Consider the following 17346-nt stretch of genomic DNA (forward strand, 5'->3'; position numbering starts at 1 on the left):
TTCAGTTTGCGGTTCAAGGTTTCCCTTCAATTGAAACTTTTATTATTTTGTTTTTGAAACTTTTACTTGAATTATACAGCATTAACTTCCTGAAATCGTAAAGGTTTTAATATATTGTTTAAAATAATTTAAACAGTACAAAGTTATGTTTAACTGTTATCACTTTCCACCCCTGTAAAACCAAAATTTCATAAATATCCTGCCTCGGTAAATTAGCGCGCCCTCTGTCGTGTTACATATGCTTATTCACAACTCGTTACGATTGTATCTATATGTACTTGTAACTTGCTAGTAGTGTATACACACTCATATATGCACAGGTTACTGTTTCTTCTGTTGGATCGTATTGGGAAGTTACCTGTAATTGAAGAGGGGATGTCTTACGGATGTTTGGTAAGAATTTGCAAATTTATTTTAATAAGCTTATTTTATTCAACTGTCAGTAGAAACGTTTTTATAGCTTGTATATTAATTTAAGTAAAGGAAGCATTTTTCTTGTATTCATGTTATTTAATGAACATATAGGGGCCGCACGAGACAAATAAGCACAAACGCATTACTTTGGGAACTTTATGCATTTACTTTTTCCCTCGGTTAGTAATGCCTATATTCAAACTCGTAGAAAGTAATTATTAACTCCGTAATTTAACATAAAATGATGAATTTAAATGCAAATCATTTACAGGTGAAATGCGGTTAACTTATCATTTAGTTATAAAAGGCTGAGAGCGAATTAATGTTGTCTAACGTAGCGATATGATCGTTTTAACTTGTACCGATTTATAATATTGACTTATAAGATAGGTGTTTTGTTACTGCATTCGGTTTGTTTTAATGTTGCTTCATTTTCAGAATAGTGTTTTTATATAGCGTAAAATTTGAAATGTTTAATATTCATAATAGTAACATTTATTAATATTTGATTGATGATGATATATTTTAAGACTTCTAAGTGCGTAAGTGTAGCCCCCGCTAGTACAGCGGTATGTCTCGGGATTTATAACGCTCAAATCAGAGGTTCGATTCCCTTCGGTTGGCTAAGCAGATAGCCGGATGTGGCTATGCTATAAGAAAAACACACACGTAAGTGTAGGTTTGATATTTATAGACCATATTTCGATAGTGAAATTTATACGTGTACTGGATTTTACTTCATACTATATAAATTAGGAGAAGTATATGGTTCTTCGAAGATGTACTCTAATACTATCAAAATCGCCTCTGCTTTATGGTAAAGCTTAATGAATAAAAATAAGTATCTCTACTTACAGCAGTATTGCTTATTCCAAACAACGTATGGTGTTTAAATAATATGTTGTATAAACGCATTGTTAAAGACAAAACGGAACACTGGTGTATTAAAATACGCAATAAACTTTATTCCTCGAAAAACTATACTAAAATGTTACTTACTAGAAAATCTTGTAAAGCGGCGTTACAGCGTAAACAAACTCGTTTCTTGTTTGTATTATTTTTGTACTGGCCGGGCGTAGCCAATTGGTTGGTGTGCCGAAATTGAATGTGGTGGTATATTGTTCACATTCAATTGCCATAAAATCGCCCTCCGCACTTTGGAGTAAAGATCATATTCCACTTTTCGATTCTTGTAGTCCAAGATCTGGCAGTGGGGAACATGTTATTAGCTATGACTTCCTTTTATTACGTTGGTTCAAAATTGGAAACGACTAGCGTAGGTAACCGTTGTGTAGCTTTGCACGTAAAAATATTTTTCTATACACTTGTATACAGTATCTGGATACTTTTAATTGTCTTTCTCACAACCCGTTCTAAAACACCGAGATCATAGGCCCTTCATTAAGATGTATGCTTATCATTATTTCATTTAGAATGAACAGATTAGCCTGATAACCACTAGGGCAAGGCTATCACACTCGACTGTGTTGTACATTATAAGAAAGTATTTCCTTTGTGATATGATGTTTAGAATATGTTTGTATCAATATGATGTTAGGTTGACAATAATTTTGATGTTCAACGCGTTATTTAATTTTGTCGCCTATGTAGTTTAAACTACATTTGTCTCTTCCTAATACAACTAGTGATGTCAGTTACTTATATTTTTTGAGGGAGAGAGTGATAAAGCAGCCTTTTTTTTATGTAAACAAACCAAATATCCTGTTGGTTTTCTACGAATAAAATTTTCCATTTATTTCAACTTAACTCCTTGAATTTGCTTTTATACTGCATATTAGTTTCTGTTATGAAATATAAAACTATAGCTTTTCATGTAATCCTAAATTTTCTACAAAGTAAAAGTTGTATGTTTAGTGGATAGTGTACATTTATTTCTAACTGTAATATACGCTATATTGATATAACCGTATTAACTTAATTATATTAGCAATTATACAAGCTCAAAATCAAGTTTGTTTAAAGTACTTGTGTCAGTATGCGGTCTAAAGGAAGTTTTGACTATATATTACATCCTAATAAATGTATATATTTTGTTCTTTTATCAACGATATTCACAATCTACGTTAACCTTTATCCTGAAAGTCAGTAGATGGCGATACCTTCGAGTGCAGTTCCATTGATTTGCTTTATTGCAGTGCAAAAGGATGAATTTTATAAGAAACGGTGCCTGCTATTGTACTCGTAGAACTTTTTGTCTTAAAAATAAATTTCGTTCAGAAAAGCTGAGTTTTTTTTTAAATTGACAGAAAAATAGTAAGAAATCAGAAGTTAGCCATAAGTAGTTGTAATTCATTTTTTTATTTCTTTAAGTTATGTACTCGAAAAGCTTTACTTGATTTTTTTCAAAATGTCAGATATTGTTCAAATCGCTTTGTGCATTTGACAAAATGAATATGTAATTTCATTTTTTCCCCTATAATATATTTTATTATACATTATTCTTTGGTTCCAGATTAAGAACTGGAAGACTGCTACCTCATACAGTTTAGAAGAGTCGGGTCCTCTTGACCTCAGGAAGAAAAACGAAAGAGATATGTACCTTTACTCGGATAGTTTAAATCGAGATTTGTTTATTACGAATGTAACTGGCGTCAATGAGCACGAGACGGCGTCCAAGCTCCCAGCAACCTTTGCGGCACGCGGCTCCATCACTTACGAAAGGGCAGGAGAACGTCCAGTTTGCAACCAGTGTGGAAAGGTTTTTGTGTCTTTGAGAAGTCTTTCAGTTCATGTAATAGAACATATGAATGCTGTGGATTGCAGTGTTGGACACAAACAACTTGGTGATTGTCCACCATCGAAAGAAAGTGATTCTTTTTCTGATGATACACTAGGTCGTATATATGATAGAACCCATGAGCAACGCACAACTTCAGTGGCTGCCTCAAATCTCCACGTGACCATAGACAATAACAAATCGGATGCTCCTCTATTGGAACGCGGGAAGACGAATCGTAACCACAAACTCTTAGGTGGGTTAAGCTTGCCGTGCCCTGTTTGCGGTAAAACATTTGTTGCTATGAGAAATCTAGAATCTCATTTAAAGAGTCACACTAAACAACGGCCCTACCAGTGTATGGATTGCGGCAAAACTTTTTCGCTTCGAAACACGCTTATCTGTCACACTCGCGTACATACGAAGGAGCGACCGTACACCTGTACCCTTTGCTTTAAGTCGTTTACGCAGGCCAGTACTCTTAAGTCGCACGTGATTTACAAACATACCAAGCAATTTCCACATAAGTGTGACTCTTGTGGGCGGGGATTCATTTCACCGGGTCAGAAGATGGAGCATGTGACACGCCTTCATGGACCAGGGACCAACAATCATCAATAACGATAACTTTCTCCATATTCGTACTAGTCTGTTTTCATCTTACAAACCTAGGGGAAGCGCACAGTTTTTACTGTTTGTATGTGTTTTGCTTTAAGTGGGTATCTTACTGGTGGCCAACAAAATCGCCCACTTGCTATAATATATGTAACCCTATATTTAATTTATATTTATGTAAAATACACTGGTAAACCTTGCTATAATTGTATTGTTATAGTAGTGATTTTGATTTAAGAGCCAGTCATTTATTATCATGTATAAGGTAACCCTGATTAGTTCTTTCATAATAAAATTATTAACTATTTAGTTTGTTTAAACATTTTTAAGTATTAAAACAGGGTTATCGGTAATAGAAGTGCAGACATTTTGATTTTTTTTTTTAAATGTTATGGGCCACATTGGAGAAATACAGACTATAATATTGGAATGTACATTATTATAAAAAAATACAGCTATTTCGTTCACAGTATTTTTCCATCTATCAAAAACGTTTGATAAAACTACAGTGTCTGGTAAGAAAGGTTGTCAAATAATTACGAAAATATTGTTTTGAATATACATGCATAATTATGCATGTTTGTATGTGAAATATACTTTTGTTTTTTCATTCGCATATTTTAGATTATTTCAAGAACGTGTCATATTGCATCAAACAATTCTGTAGGGCGAGTTTAAACAGTAACGAATTTTCGAACAATCTTTGTTTCTCATAAATACGTGGAATGGTTTTGCACAGTAATGGCTGCTTATACAAGCAATCTTAGATGATACACCTGTTATTTAATGAAATGGGAGGCTATTTATAATAATTGGAAATGTGATTTATACTAAACACGATCTGTTTAGCTGATTATTGAAGTTTGACAGTATTATTAATCATTATTCTTGAATTTGTTTGTGGTTGAAAAAGATTCAGCTTGATATTTTAAACCTGCTGTAATATAAATGTAGCTAAATAGATAATAGCGAAATGATTTTTTTTTAAGTTGTTATACACAAAATTCTTTTAGCCGGAACTACACCTGTAAGAAAGTTATGTAATTGTTTTAAAGGTAACCCAGTGTGTATCAGAGTTTAGTAGGGAATTAGCATCTCGTGAAAATGCATATACAAGAAAACTATTTGGTTACCAGTTTGGGTCAATAGAACGAAATAGCGGGCATTTGTTTTTTGGGGGGATGCAGTTTTATTTCAAAAAAAAAGAGAAAAAAGGCAGTGTAATATAATCATAAAAAGTTTTTAATATTTTTAATCACTGTAACTAAAAGGAAATTATACACACAATTCAACTTGAATACATTACTTTTTGAGTATTATTTCTGAAAAACAAAATACATTAATACTGAAAAAGGGAGGAACTGGGATTTGTTGATTATTTATCATAATGCTAAACACACAATTTTGAGATTTCGAACCAGTTTTTAACATAAACTACATTCCTACAGTACTTTATTACATTAAAATATTCAAGCAATAAAAGTTGAGGCGGAGAAATGTGAGAATAACAAGACAAAAAGATATAACTGTGAATATGATGTAACATGAATTTTGACTCTAAAGAGTTTTCGCGTATACAGATTTGCTTTATTTTGTCGCATGTTCTGTAGTACATCAAATGCATTTCATATTATTAATTGTTACCTTGGGCGCCATAAAATCATTGAATAAACTTTCTTATTATGCTTGAGTTAGTTATCCTTTTCGTTTTAAATAACTATTTTTAAATTTCTATATTAATCTTTTATTTAGCTATTATTTTGAGGAATAATACCCATAAATGATTTTCTTTTTTTTCTTTTTGTTGTAAGATGAATAGGTAATCTAACCAATATAAAAGCTTGTGTGTCTTCAGTTACTTTTGAAAGAGGAAGAGTCTGAATAGCCAAAATGTACACATTCAGGTAAAATAGTTCGTTTACTGTTTGCACATTTGGGCATGTGTGATTTAAATATTGTGAGTGGTGGTATAATAACAGTAAAGGCGTACAGTAGTGCGAAATCACCTATCCTAGTAAACTTGCGTCCTGAAGAAGAGCGCTAGCTCGAAATGTCGTCATCCTTTAAATAAAGATAAATAAACTTTATAATTATTCAACCTATTATTAAATTTTGATATTTTCTTTGCTTATGTGGTTTTTAACAATATTTACCTAGCCGAGAGCCAAGTGCATAATTTATTCTGAAAGTAAAAATTTCGATTCAATTTTATTTTAATCGTTCCTGAATTAAGATGTTTTCTGTTATATCATCAGTGTATTTATGAAAAAAACAAACCTCTCTATGAACGGAGACTGTAAGAAATCGTCCATCATTTTATACCTTCAGTATACAGGGTTAACACCAATATTAAGTAATACAGTTATTGCTATGCAACATGACACATAAGCAGTTATGAAATAATAATCCGTGATGACGAGAAAAGTCACTTGTAGAGAAAAATATATGTGAAAATGGCTGGTATGAGGAGAGAAAAAAACTCTATGTGGAAGACCGAACAACGTTTCGACCTTCTTCGGTCATCGTCAGGTTCACAAAGAAAGAGGTAGCTGACCACATGTTTACGGTTGTGTAATTGAGTTTAGGAATGTAGAGGGCGCGTTAAGATGTTTGATATATTTATTAATATAAGTATAAAGGTTTTTCTTTGTATTGGTTTATTTGGAGTTTCAGTTGTTGTATAAGTAAGGCTTCTTTAATTTTGTGTTTGTTTCTTTATTTAGTATTTGAGTGTTTCCTGTGGTTATGTTGTATTTATTTGACTGCAGTGTTCGAAAACGTGTGAGGTAATTTTGTTATGTTCTTTGAATCTGGTTTCCATTTTTCTACTTGTTTATCCAATATATAAGTCCTGGCAATTATCATATTGTATTTTCTAAATAATTTCATTGTAGTTTTTACATGGTATAGACCCTAGTTTTGTGCCTGGTTTCTGAATAAATTTGGTATTACATTTTTCTGCTGATGTCGGGAATATATGGTATTCAGCATTATATGGTTTTGTGATATTTTAAATCGTGGAGTATATTTACTTTTGTTATTTGATTTTGGTTTTTGTCTAGGTGTGTGCATATAATGTTTTCTGTGGTGTGTGGAGGAAACTTAGTGATGTTGATAAAGTATTGTTTTATTTTATCTGGTGAGCATAGTTTTATGGCTGTTTATTTGGTTTCTTAGTATGTTGAGTTTTTATTTTGTTTCATGTGCTGAGTCCCAAGGAATGTATATTCCAGCAAAATAACCAACTAAAAAACTAGTAACAAAATATGACATTCCAGTTAATGTCAAATTTATTTAAAAACCAGGCAAAATCTGAGGTCTATACTATGTAAAAACTACAATGACAAACACAACACCAACATTATTTATAAAATACAATGTGATAACTGCCACGACTTCTATATTGGAGAAACAAGTAGGAAAATAGAAACCAGATTCAAAGAACACAAAAAGTCACCTTCACACGTTTTTGAACACTGCACATCAAATAAGCACAGCATAACCACAGGAAACACCCAAATACTAAATAAAGAAACAAACGCGAAATTAAAAATCCTTACTTATATAATAACTCAAGCCCAAAATAAACCAATAGAAAGGAATACCTTTATATCTATATTAATAAATACATCCAACATCTAAGCATGCCCTCTACATTCCTACACTCAATTACACAACCGCCTTCAAACATGTGGTCAGTTACCTCTTTCGTTGTGAACCTGACGATGACCGAAGAAGGTCGAAACGTTGTTCGATCCTCCACATAGTTTTTTTTTTCTCTATCCATACCAGCCGTTTTCACATATTTTTCTCTACAAGTGGCTTTTCTCATCATCACGGATTATTATTTCATAACTGCTTATATGTCATGTTGCATAGCAATAACTGTATTACTTAATATTGGTGTTAAGTCTGTATACTGAAGGTATAAAATGATATATATGACAATGAAACTAGAAAAATAATTGACGATTTCTTACAGTCTAGGTTCATAGAGAGGTGTTTTTTTTTTCATAAATACATTGATGATATAACAGAAAACATCTTAATTCAGAAACGATTTAAATAAAATTGAATCGATATTTTTACTTTCAGAATAAATTATGCACTCTGCTCTTGGCGCGCGCTCGCTCGCTCGCTCGCACACACACACACACACACACAAAACTTTATAGGTTATATGTAAAATATGTGAGGCACTGTAATTTCTTAATAAAAACTATGATATAAGAGAATTAAGATTACGACAACATTTCTGTAAGTTTTCACACAGCTGTTTCGAATAAATAATAATTTAAAAATATTTTTAATGACGTAGTAAGACATCGAAACACGTAGGGTATGAAACTGTTCAGTCTCGCACTGCTATAGTATATTTTATTTTGTTACATGTTACACTGTTATAATCTATTATTAGATAGGTAGAGTGGCTCGTAGAATGGCCTAGAATTTTTCGAGTACAAGCCGTTAGCTCGTAGCTACGTCATCTCTTGACCAGTTTAAGGTATAATTACTGTTTTGGACTTGGGTTGTCAAGCCCTTTCAATTGGTGTATTTGACCACGTTGAAGATGTTATAGCTAATTTACTCTAACCCTGCCTAAAAGAATTTCAAGTATCGTAGCTATTTAGGATTTCTTCTTTTTGTATTTGAGACAAGGGACAGACTCATTTTTTAAAAACATTTGTGTATTTGCAAACTTTAGCTTCATATCTTTAACACAAGAGAATTTTAAAATATCTTAAGGAAAAGTATAGAATACCCTTATTTTGGATATTTTGTATTTATTTCCAGTGTTTAATATGTATTCGTATTTTAAAAAGTGTCATTTATTTATTATGGAAATATGCCACAAAACATATTAGACACATTCAGTGTTTTATTTGACGGTTCAGTTTTTAAAATTTTCGCGCAAAACTACGCAGCATAGCTGTAGCATAGCTTCCGGTAGATAAGAGGAAAGGCAGCTAGTCAACTATATCCACCGCCAACTGTTGGACTGCTCGTTTTATACAATAGTAGGACTTAACCATCGAACTTGTGATACATATGAAGCCTTAAAGTGCGGAGCGCATTTTTCTACGTCAACAGGACGCATACCATAAAACATTGGATTCTCATTCCGGGCCGCTAGCTATTAAGCCAGTCTCTGTACCACGGAAACAGAAAAGTAAAGTGTAACTTTTATGGATTATTATCAACTATAAGTTGATCGAAATATTTCATGAATTATCCATTAAAAGTAATTTTAAAATAAAAAAAATACAAATCAATATTTCGGTACATGTAGATAACTCGCAAACAGGCATATAGTTACTTTCGTGGAAAGTCTGCTGAAACCGTATCAAATGTAACTGTTTGTGTAATTTTTAGATATGTTATATGAAAGCCTAACAGCCTTCAAGAACTAGGAAGGAAAAAAAAAAAAAAAGCAACTCGCCGTGACTCTCAACTGCCAAATACATAGCAGAGATACACCTTGAAAATATTAGTATAAAGCCATGTGGCCAGCTATGCAATCACGACGAAATTCAATAAAAAATAGCTTGTGTTATGTATGTGAGAGAGAGAGTTGTGTCTCACGTTATGTTTAGAATTATGCTGTTATCTAAGCTTTACCAATACTGTTAACGTCGCGTAACTCGAATTTTTGGTATTCTTCTAGTTACCTTAACTAAGTACTGTTCCAATACAGCACCTCTAAGGTTTCGACAATTCGATGCCTCAGTGGAGTGAAAGTTTATTCAGTCAAAAAATTAGAAAACCTGAAGTCAGCTGGTGTGTGAGTGATTAGCCATAACGGGCGACATTTTAAAGTAATCTTCACAGAGTTGAGGAAAGTAATTTGTCTTGTGAAAGGGTCTTCTGAAATAATTGAACCCACTTGTGTAGACTTTAGCGAAAAGAAAACAATTATTTAAATTTCAAGATACAACTATGGTAACTTACGGAGTAACGTAAATTAATTTGTCGCAGATTGTACAGTAAGAAACAGAGCAGATAAAATAATTCGTCTTTGTTGTTTAGACTTTACAGTAATTAAAGTAACCTGTTTGGACTTTGACAAGAAAGAGAATTATTGAGTTTTAGATATAACTGTGATATCCTATAGTGCAACTGATTTTTATACATAAGTTTGATTTGTTTTGAATATATTATTTTAAAACAAGTAGATTGTGGACTGTTTGATTACACTGTGCAACACTCAAAAAAGTACAAGAGATCTGTGGCCATTTTTATATGCAAAATGACATAGGAAATCCATTTCTGGCCTTCTTTTTGTTGAATTAGGCATGGTTTTTGCAGAATTGTCACTGTATACCCTTTTTGTCATTATTATTAAATAAAATTCTCTACCGCATTGTAAAATGGTTTTCAACCCAGGGCTAGAGACCAATCTTAGTAACACCTACAATGTGATATGATAAATAGCACAGTACAGTTTAAAATCATATTTTCTGGTTTATTATTGTGTGCTTATATTTAATTGAGTTTATCACTTAATACTTTATACTTCAAAGCTTGTGTTTAATGTTATTTTTTTTTCTTTCAGATCTTATTTGTTTTCAACAATGAGTGCAAGACAGTGCAAAAATGATCCAAACAGATTCTATTACATATGTGGGGAATTAACTTTTGCTAAAGAAAAGCGCAGTATTACACGCCATATCAAGCAAATGTACAAGGCGTACTTCGTTTGTGACTTAGGAGACCAGGACAAGTCATGGGCTTCTCATGTGTGTTGCCTTACATGTGTGAAGACATTGAGTGCCTGGTATGCAGGAAATAATGTTTACATGAAGTTTGGTGTGCCAATGATTTGGCGTGAGCAGAAAGATTACTCTAATGATTGCTATTTCTGTCAGCAAAACTTTACAGGCTGTACTACAGCAAAGAAAAAGAAACACATTGTTTACCCAAATTTGCAATCAGCAATGCGCTCAGTAGAGCACTCAGAAAATTTACCTGTGCCCAAACCTCCAGATCAAGAAATGCAGAGTTCCAGCAGTGCAGATGAACATTCCAGTGGTGAATATGTGGAGCCCAATCATCCAGAAAGCGAGAATAAACCAATACCATTTTCTCAAGAGGCTCTAAATGACTTGTGCAGGGATCTCTATTTAACGAAAGACAAAAGTGAGTTTCTGGCATCAAGGCTTCAAGAACGTAATCTTCTTGAGAAAGGAGTGAAGATAACACTGTACAGGAAACGTACAGAGGATCTGCTTGCATTATTCACCATGAAGGATGACTTATGCTTTTGTAATGACATCACTGAACTTTTTGAGCAACTGGAAATACCATATGATAACACCAACTGGCGACTTTGCATAGATGCATTCAAGGACAGCATCAAAGCTGTTCTGCTACACAATGGTAACACTCTGCCTTCTGTTCCCATAGCTTATAGCACAACCATGAAAGAATCATATGAAAATCTGAAAGCAATTCTAACAAGCATACAGTATGATGACCATAACTGGCATATTTGTGCAGATTTCAAGGTTGTGGCCATGCTTACTGGCCTTCAGCTTGGCTATACTAAATTTTGCTGCTTTTTGTGCTTATGGAACTCCAGAGCAAGAACTGAACATTATGTACGCAAGGATTGGCTATCCGAGATGAAATTGAGCAAGGAAACACAACACCATGCACAAACCACTTGTGAAAAGTGATACAATTATTTTACCACCTTTGCATATTAAACTTGGTTTGTTTAAGCAATTTGTGAAAGCCTTGGACAAGGAATCCTCCACATTTGCATATCTTGCAGAGAAGTTTCCTTCCCTGAGTCAAGCTAAAATTAAAGAAGGTATCTTTATAGGTCCCCAAGTTCGAAAAATTGTACTTGATGAAACCTTCATCACACATCTCAAGAGAAAAGAGAAGCTTGACTTTGAGTCATTCAAGAAAGTTTGTGATAACTTCCTGGGGAACCATCGTTCAGAAGACTATGTGCAAGTTGTGAATGATCTGCTGAGTCATTATCATGATATTGGATGTAACATGTCTCTAAAAAGTTCATGTGCTCCACTCTCATTTGGATTTTTTTGCGGAAAATCTTGGTGATGTGAGTGATGAACATGGCGAGAGATTCCATCAGGATATTTCAGTGATAGAGCGATGATTTAAAGGAAAATGGAACCCTGGCATGTTGGCAGACTACTGCTGGAGTATAAAAAAAGAAGATCACACTTCACACAAGAGGCTTAGAAGAACAAAAGTTGTTTAAACTGACAGGTGTGTGTTTTTAATTCATAACCAATAAATGTTTTGTTATACCAACTAAATTTTTGTTTTGTTTTTTGTAACTTTCAGTATTTGCAATGTTGTGTTCAATACGCGATATTTTGCAGTATATTATAAAACATATGGTTCATGGTACAGGAAAACGGTGCATAATCTGGAGGAATAAAGGTCAGATTCAGAATCAGGACAATTTTTTGACCCAGAAACAAGTCTTACTTAACTTGTACTTTTTTTTAACCTGAAATTTGTTGCACAGTGTTATTGTTCGAATTTATCTCTAACAAGCCATACCATACATCTACTCTGAAAGAATCCCAACTCTCAGCACTCATATTTACAACTCTGAGATATCTTTATAAAATATATTTTATGTTAAGAAACTCTCCCGTGCCTATCCGTCGATATGTAGTGCTCTGTTAGGTTTAAAATTACTTAAGTAAGTATATAATATGTTTACCATTTACTTAAAAAAATATGTATATATTTATTGGAATATTAAAAGCGAATATCCACAGATAAGTTAATTTAGCTAGAGAAATCTTGTAGTGGTAATCTGAACCGTCTAGGGCAGTGGTTCTTAACCTGGGGGTCATGACCCCTGGGGATCTTTTGGAGTTTATCGAGGGTCACGAAAGGTTTGAGAATTATTGGGGAAATCACGGAGCAGTTTGTAGTTTTTTGTGGCAAGTGCCTGTAACTGCTCACCAATGAGAAACACGATGAAGTGCGGCAGTTAAACCGCGTCGAGATACTTGTTGCGCAACAACCTGTCTAATTTTGAGTAAAATTTTTCGTATATTACAACCAACGTTTTGAATTGCCTAATTTGTAACTATATAATATTAATACATCGAACTTAAAATTTAAATATCAAAGTTTCCATCGTATTTAGTAAATTTTCTCATTATATATATCAACCCTAACACTGAGTGAATCAGTAGGTTTTGTATGATGTTCAGTAATTCCATGGGTTTTCTATTTGTTTAGCACTTGTAGCATTTCTCAAGGTCATTTATTTATAACATTCTCAATAAATTAGGATCTTTATATAGTTTTGTTTTATTCTACCTTTACGCGAAGTTGACCATTACAAAAATTATTATAGGGGTCACGGTTATACCCTGGAGAGTCTCAGGGGGTAAGACGATGAAAAAGGTTAAGAACCACTGGTTTAGGGGCTAGCTCCACTGACGTGACCACAGCTAGTTAGGTGGGTAGTAGGCACAGGAGTCTCTTTTAGCAATTTTTAAATTGTTGTGGCGGAAATGTTAGTGACGTTTTAAGCGTATTAGTAGTATATATGCACGTAAGATATCGTAACCTGTATTTTGAATGGCGGTTTTTCGCTTAGGATTTCAATAGGATGATATTTCGACGCGTGAATTATTTGCAATTTTTGTCGTTCCAACTATTAAGTATTAATTATTTAATAATATGCAACTAGAAACTCAGACAAGCAGAGAACTTAAGGAATTGGTGAAACTGTTTAGTACTAAAACTAAACTCTTAACAAGCTCTCACGTTTATATATATTATCAATTTTCATGACGTTTATGTAAGAGCTAGTAGAGTAACAACAGATGTTTGTTTTCAATTTTGGAGAGTTAGAGACTTGTTTAGCTAACTATTTTGTGATAGAACAGGTAGCTCATTAACAGTAATATATCTCATATTCCCGAAAGGATTTTTTATTTATTTCATTTTTTTCGTTTCTGTACAAACGTGTAAAATTAGGTGGTAATGTGTTCTTTGAATTTTTGTTAGCTGCATGTATAATTGCTCTTGTTTAAAAAGCTTACACGATATGATTAAACATCTTTTTTTTTTCCTTTTATTGAATCTTTAGATTCAATGTGAAAGCAATTGTTAATATTTATAAGTTACAGGTTATGAAAGCAGAAATGTGTAAATAACTTGTTACATATATATATAAAGTAATTTTATTGGGCCATCCAATATAGTACTATAAGGACCAAGAGTTAGCCATCCTAGAAATTAAATGTGCATGTTAGGTATACAGAAGTTATTAACAATGTTAAAATCAGCAAGATACAGAAATAAGGCATTTTCTTCCGAAGCAAAGTAATGATTTTAAGTGTTGAATGAATTGTTTTTGATAAGATAAACGTGTAATCGTTGCCGTAAACATAAACCATCACCATCTCTTTAAAAGTATTAAACAAACTACATAATTGTGGTTAGGACATAGTAAATCTTTTTATTTTCTCAGTGTGGATGGCTGTATCTGGTGAGAGGATTTCCCAGAGAATTTTCTGTATTTTCAGTTTACCTCTCTGGAACTTGAACGTCCACTCATGTATTTGCTATGCGTGACGACCCATGAAGTAAAGGAGATAATCCTGGTGGTTGAGGGGTCCAACTCCAACAAACCACTTTGGCCTTGATTTCCTGTAGATGGGTGTCCTTGGGGTGCTCACAAGGGACAATCAGGTGGTCAAGCGAGTACCAGTGTTGGGCGTTCTCAACAGCTGTTATGGACATAATGTTTGATGGCGGTGTTTGGGTGTAATACTTACGAAACACTGGCGCTGCTGCAGTGTCCCCGTTTGGCATTGTAGTGGGTGGGGTCAGAATCTTTCTTATTCATTATGGATCCCACAATCCAAAAAAAAAAAAAAAAAAAGTGGCATTTTGCTTTGGTCGATCAGAGTTGACCAAATATTAGTAATGTTTTCATCAGACAACAAATCATCATGAACTAGTATTTCAACAATACGCTTTTTGTAGTTCCTTTTTCTCGTTGATTTCTTGACTTCTAATTCTAAGATGATTTTGGTAATTTCGAGCAATTCGCTTTTGTTATATCTTTCTAGTTGTTTGAAAGAGAGTGATTCAAGAAAACTTTGATAATCAGACAAGATCAAATTTTGTTGACACTGATAAATGTAAATTGAATTAAGATTTGAAATTTTAAATTATATCGAATTTTGTCTTTGATTCAGATCTCGGACGTGATCCCCCAATTTATTATGTTATGTGTTTATAATTTATCTCCGACGAGACTCCTATTTATTAATTTAGGTATTACAATTTCAAATAGCCGGAAATTTTAATTTTAATTTAGAAGTTAATTGAATGTCGATACAAACGATACACCCAGTTTTCTCTTTTAATACAAATATATTTTTATATACAAACAACAATACAATTTATAATAATGGTTATTACAAGTAATGCTTTTTTATTGAAAAGTTTTACAAAATTACAAACAGTATTAAGTCTTCTAGCTGGTCTGGAACTGAATATTTTATCGACGGTTCACGGAAAACGAGTTAATCTAATTTATAAACAAAAATTTTACAAACCCACCAACAATATTAAATCCTCTATCCGTCTGGCACTGATTATTTTGTCGATGGTTTACGAGGCGCAAATTCATTTTATGTTGATAGATAGATACACTTCACTTGAAAGGAATGCTAGATAGTTCTATTCTTGTTTCGTTTAATGTGGTTTACAAGATTAGTGATGACGAGAAAACCCGCTTGTAGAGAAACACATATGTATAAACGGCTGGTTTGGTTTGTTTTTTTTTTTGGTTTTTTTTTCTTGTAGAGGAGCAAACACATTAAGAAAGGTAATCGAAAATTCACTTGGGAACAATATTCGAGGTTACGCTAGTGCTTTGATAAAACATGCATTGTTGATTCTTACGCTGGAGAATTTTCTACAAATTTATAGAAGAGGCGGGACTTTCGCAATATTCATTTAACAATATAAGTTACATAGATTTTGAAACATATATTAACTGAAATAAATATACAACAGTAAATTCGTTACAATACTTTATCATGACAACATTTTCACTAAAGCAAAGAAAGTCTAGAAAAACTACAAAAACAATTCAAAATATATGGTTTATACTTATGGCATCTAAACTTCCCACGAGTTTCCTTTGATTTTCTCACTAGGAGCTTTGTGATATTGTATTATAATTAGGTTAAAGTGATTTCTTCAAAGAGTATTAGGTAGGTTCACTTTATAACGGAAGGACTGATAGGATAAATTATGAAGCAATACTGAATTTAAATAAAGAAAATGATTTAAATAAATAAGAAAGCAGACTGGACACGATATGTAACAAAAAAGTCTTTATCAGAGACAAAAATAGAATGTGTGTACTTGTTTCCTGGATACTGGAAGTTTATCATTGACTGAATTTGTGAGTTGATTAACTGGTTTTCTTCTATTTAACAAACTCGCTTGAGATCTGGTACAAGAATGTCTACTATACAGCCATCTGTTATACAATGTTGGTAAACACTGAATGTATTTGTAGTGACTAGAATCACTCGGTAACTTGATTATTTTCATTCACAAATAGGAGAGGACCGTAGCCTCGAGATTTTATATGGCTTACCACTGGAGGACACTGTTGGACAAATGCAGCAGTACAGTCATATCTCATGGGCAGTACATGTGTATGTGTGTGTATGTGGCCTGCAGAGTGCAATCGTGGAAAAAAACGCATTAAAAACATTCCTTCTGCAATTCGCTCTTGTTCCAACATCACGATAAATAAAGGTAGTGAACATCAAACTAATGACTTTTCTAATCATACCTTTGACGGAAACTGTATATACTGAGAATAAATGAAAATAAATGGAAAAAATTGCATAAAAGTGAGAAGATTTAAAACATAAGATGTCTACATATTACATTGTCACGTTTCAAACAAACCATAAATTACAGCCTAAATTATTATTTTTTACTCTACACTGATTGTAAGTGATTTTAAATGTCATTACATAGAACAAATTATTCTGTAATTATTTTTATAAGCTTAGCTTCATTATTAGTTGTTCATAGCAAACGCTATGACATTTTAAAAGGTTAGGAAGAAAAACTTGTGTTATAAGTGAAAGAAAACGTGGAAAATTATATTATCAAGGAATAATACTACTTTAAGAAATATAAACCTTTGTATTGGGATTGGCAGAAAAATTAAATGAATCAATCGATGCGTTGTTGCCCTTGCTTTGCGAGGGCATTGCAGTCGGATTCGCGGATGTGTCTATGTTTATGCGCGAGTTTCCCGAAAACCAATAGACCGACGTATACAAAAATTTTACACAAAATGGGACACCCCACAACACACAAATTTGGTCCAGATTCAAACTTAAATTCGGATTTTGCATCACTTTGAAATATTTTTTATAATGAAAAGATAGCGCATCTCCGGTAAATAACTCTGTTAAGTGTGATCGCACTTGTAACAATTTCATGAGCCCATTTAAAGTTTAGATTCATCATTCTATGAAAAATAATTCAGATCGTTGATTATTCTGGATCTGAGAAGGAATTTCTAA

The 17346-nt window shown here is 33.1% G+C and overlaps 2 protein-coding genes across 2 annotated transcripts; both read left to right on the plus strand.

The window, feature by feature from the left end:
• The first annotated feature begins 248 nt into the window (after window positions 1-248).
• On the plus strand, window positions 249-5456 carry LOC143256214 (uncharacterized). The gene is made up of 2 exons (XM_076513109.1): window positions 249-393; window positions 2888-5456. The coding sequence occupies exons 1-2, from the start codon at window positions 313-315 to the stop codon at window positions 3770-3772; spliced, it is 966 nt and encodes a 321-aa protein (XP_076369224.1). The 5' UTR covers window positions 249-312; the 3' UTR covers window positions 3773-5456.
• Window positions 5457-9230: 3774 nt separating this feature from the next.
• Window positions 9231-16612, plus strand: LOC143256218 (uncharacterized). Its single transcript, XM_076513122.1, has 2 exons — window positions 9231-12007; window positions 16362-16612. Exon 1 carries the CDS (start codon window positions 10339-10341, stop codon window positions 11440-11442), a length of 1104 nt encoding a protein of 367 aa, XP_076369237.1. The 5' UTR covers window positions 9231-10338; the 3' UTR covers window positions 11443-12007; window positions 16362-16612.
• Window positions 16613-17346: the final 734 nt, after the last annotated feature.

The sequence above is a fragment of the Tachypleus tridentatus genome, chromosome 1, assembly GCF_004210375.1.
Source record: "Tachypleus tridentatus isolate NWPU-2018 chromosome 1, ASM421037v1, whole genome shotgun sequence".
Classification (NCBI taxonomy): domain Eukaryota; kingdom Metazoa; phylum Arthropoda; class Merostomata; order Xiphosura; family Limulidae; genus Tachypleus; species Tachypleus tridentatus.

Coding starts and splice junctions, on each gene's coding strand:
- LOC143256214 (XM_076513109.1), top strand. CDS start 313: ATGCACAGGTTACTGTTTCTTCTGTTGGATCGTATTGGGAAGTTACCT. Junction 394..2,887: donor GGATGTCTTACGGATGTTTG/GTAAGAATTTGC, acceptor CTTTGGTTCCAG/ATTAAGAACTGGAAGACTGC.
- LOC143256218 (XM_076513122.1), top strand. CDS start 10,339: ATGAGTGCAAGACAGTGCAAAAATGATCCAAACAGATTCTATTACATA.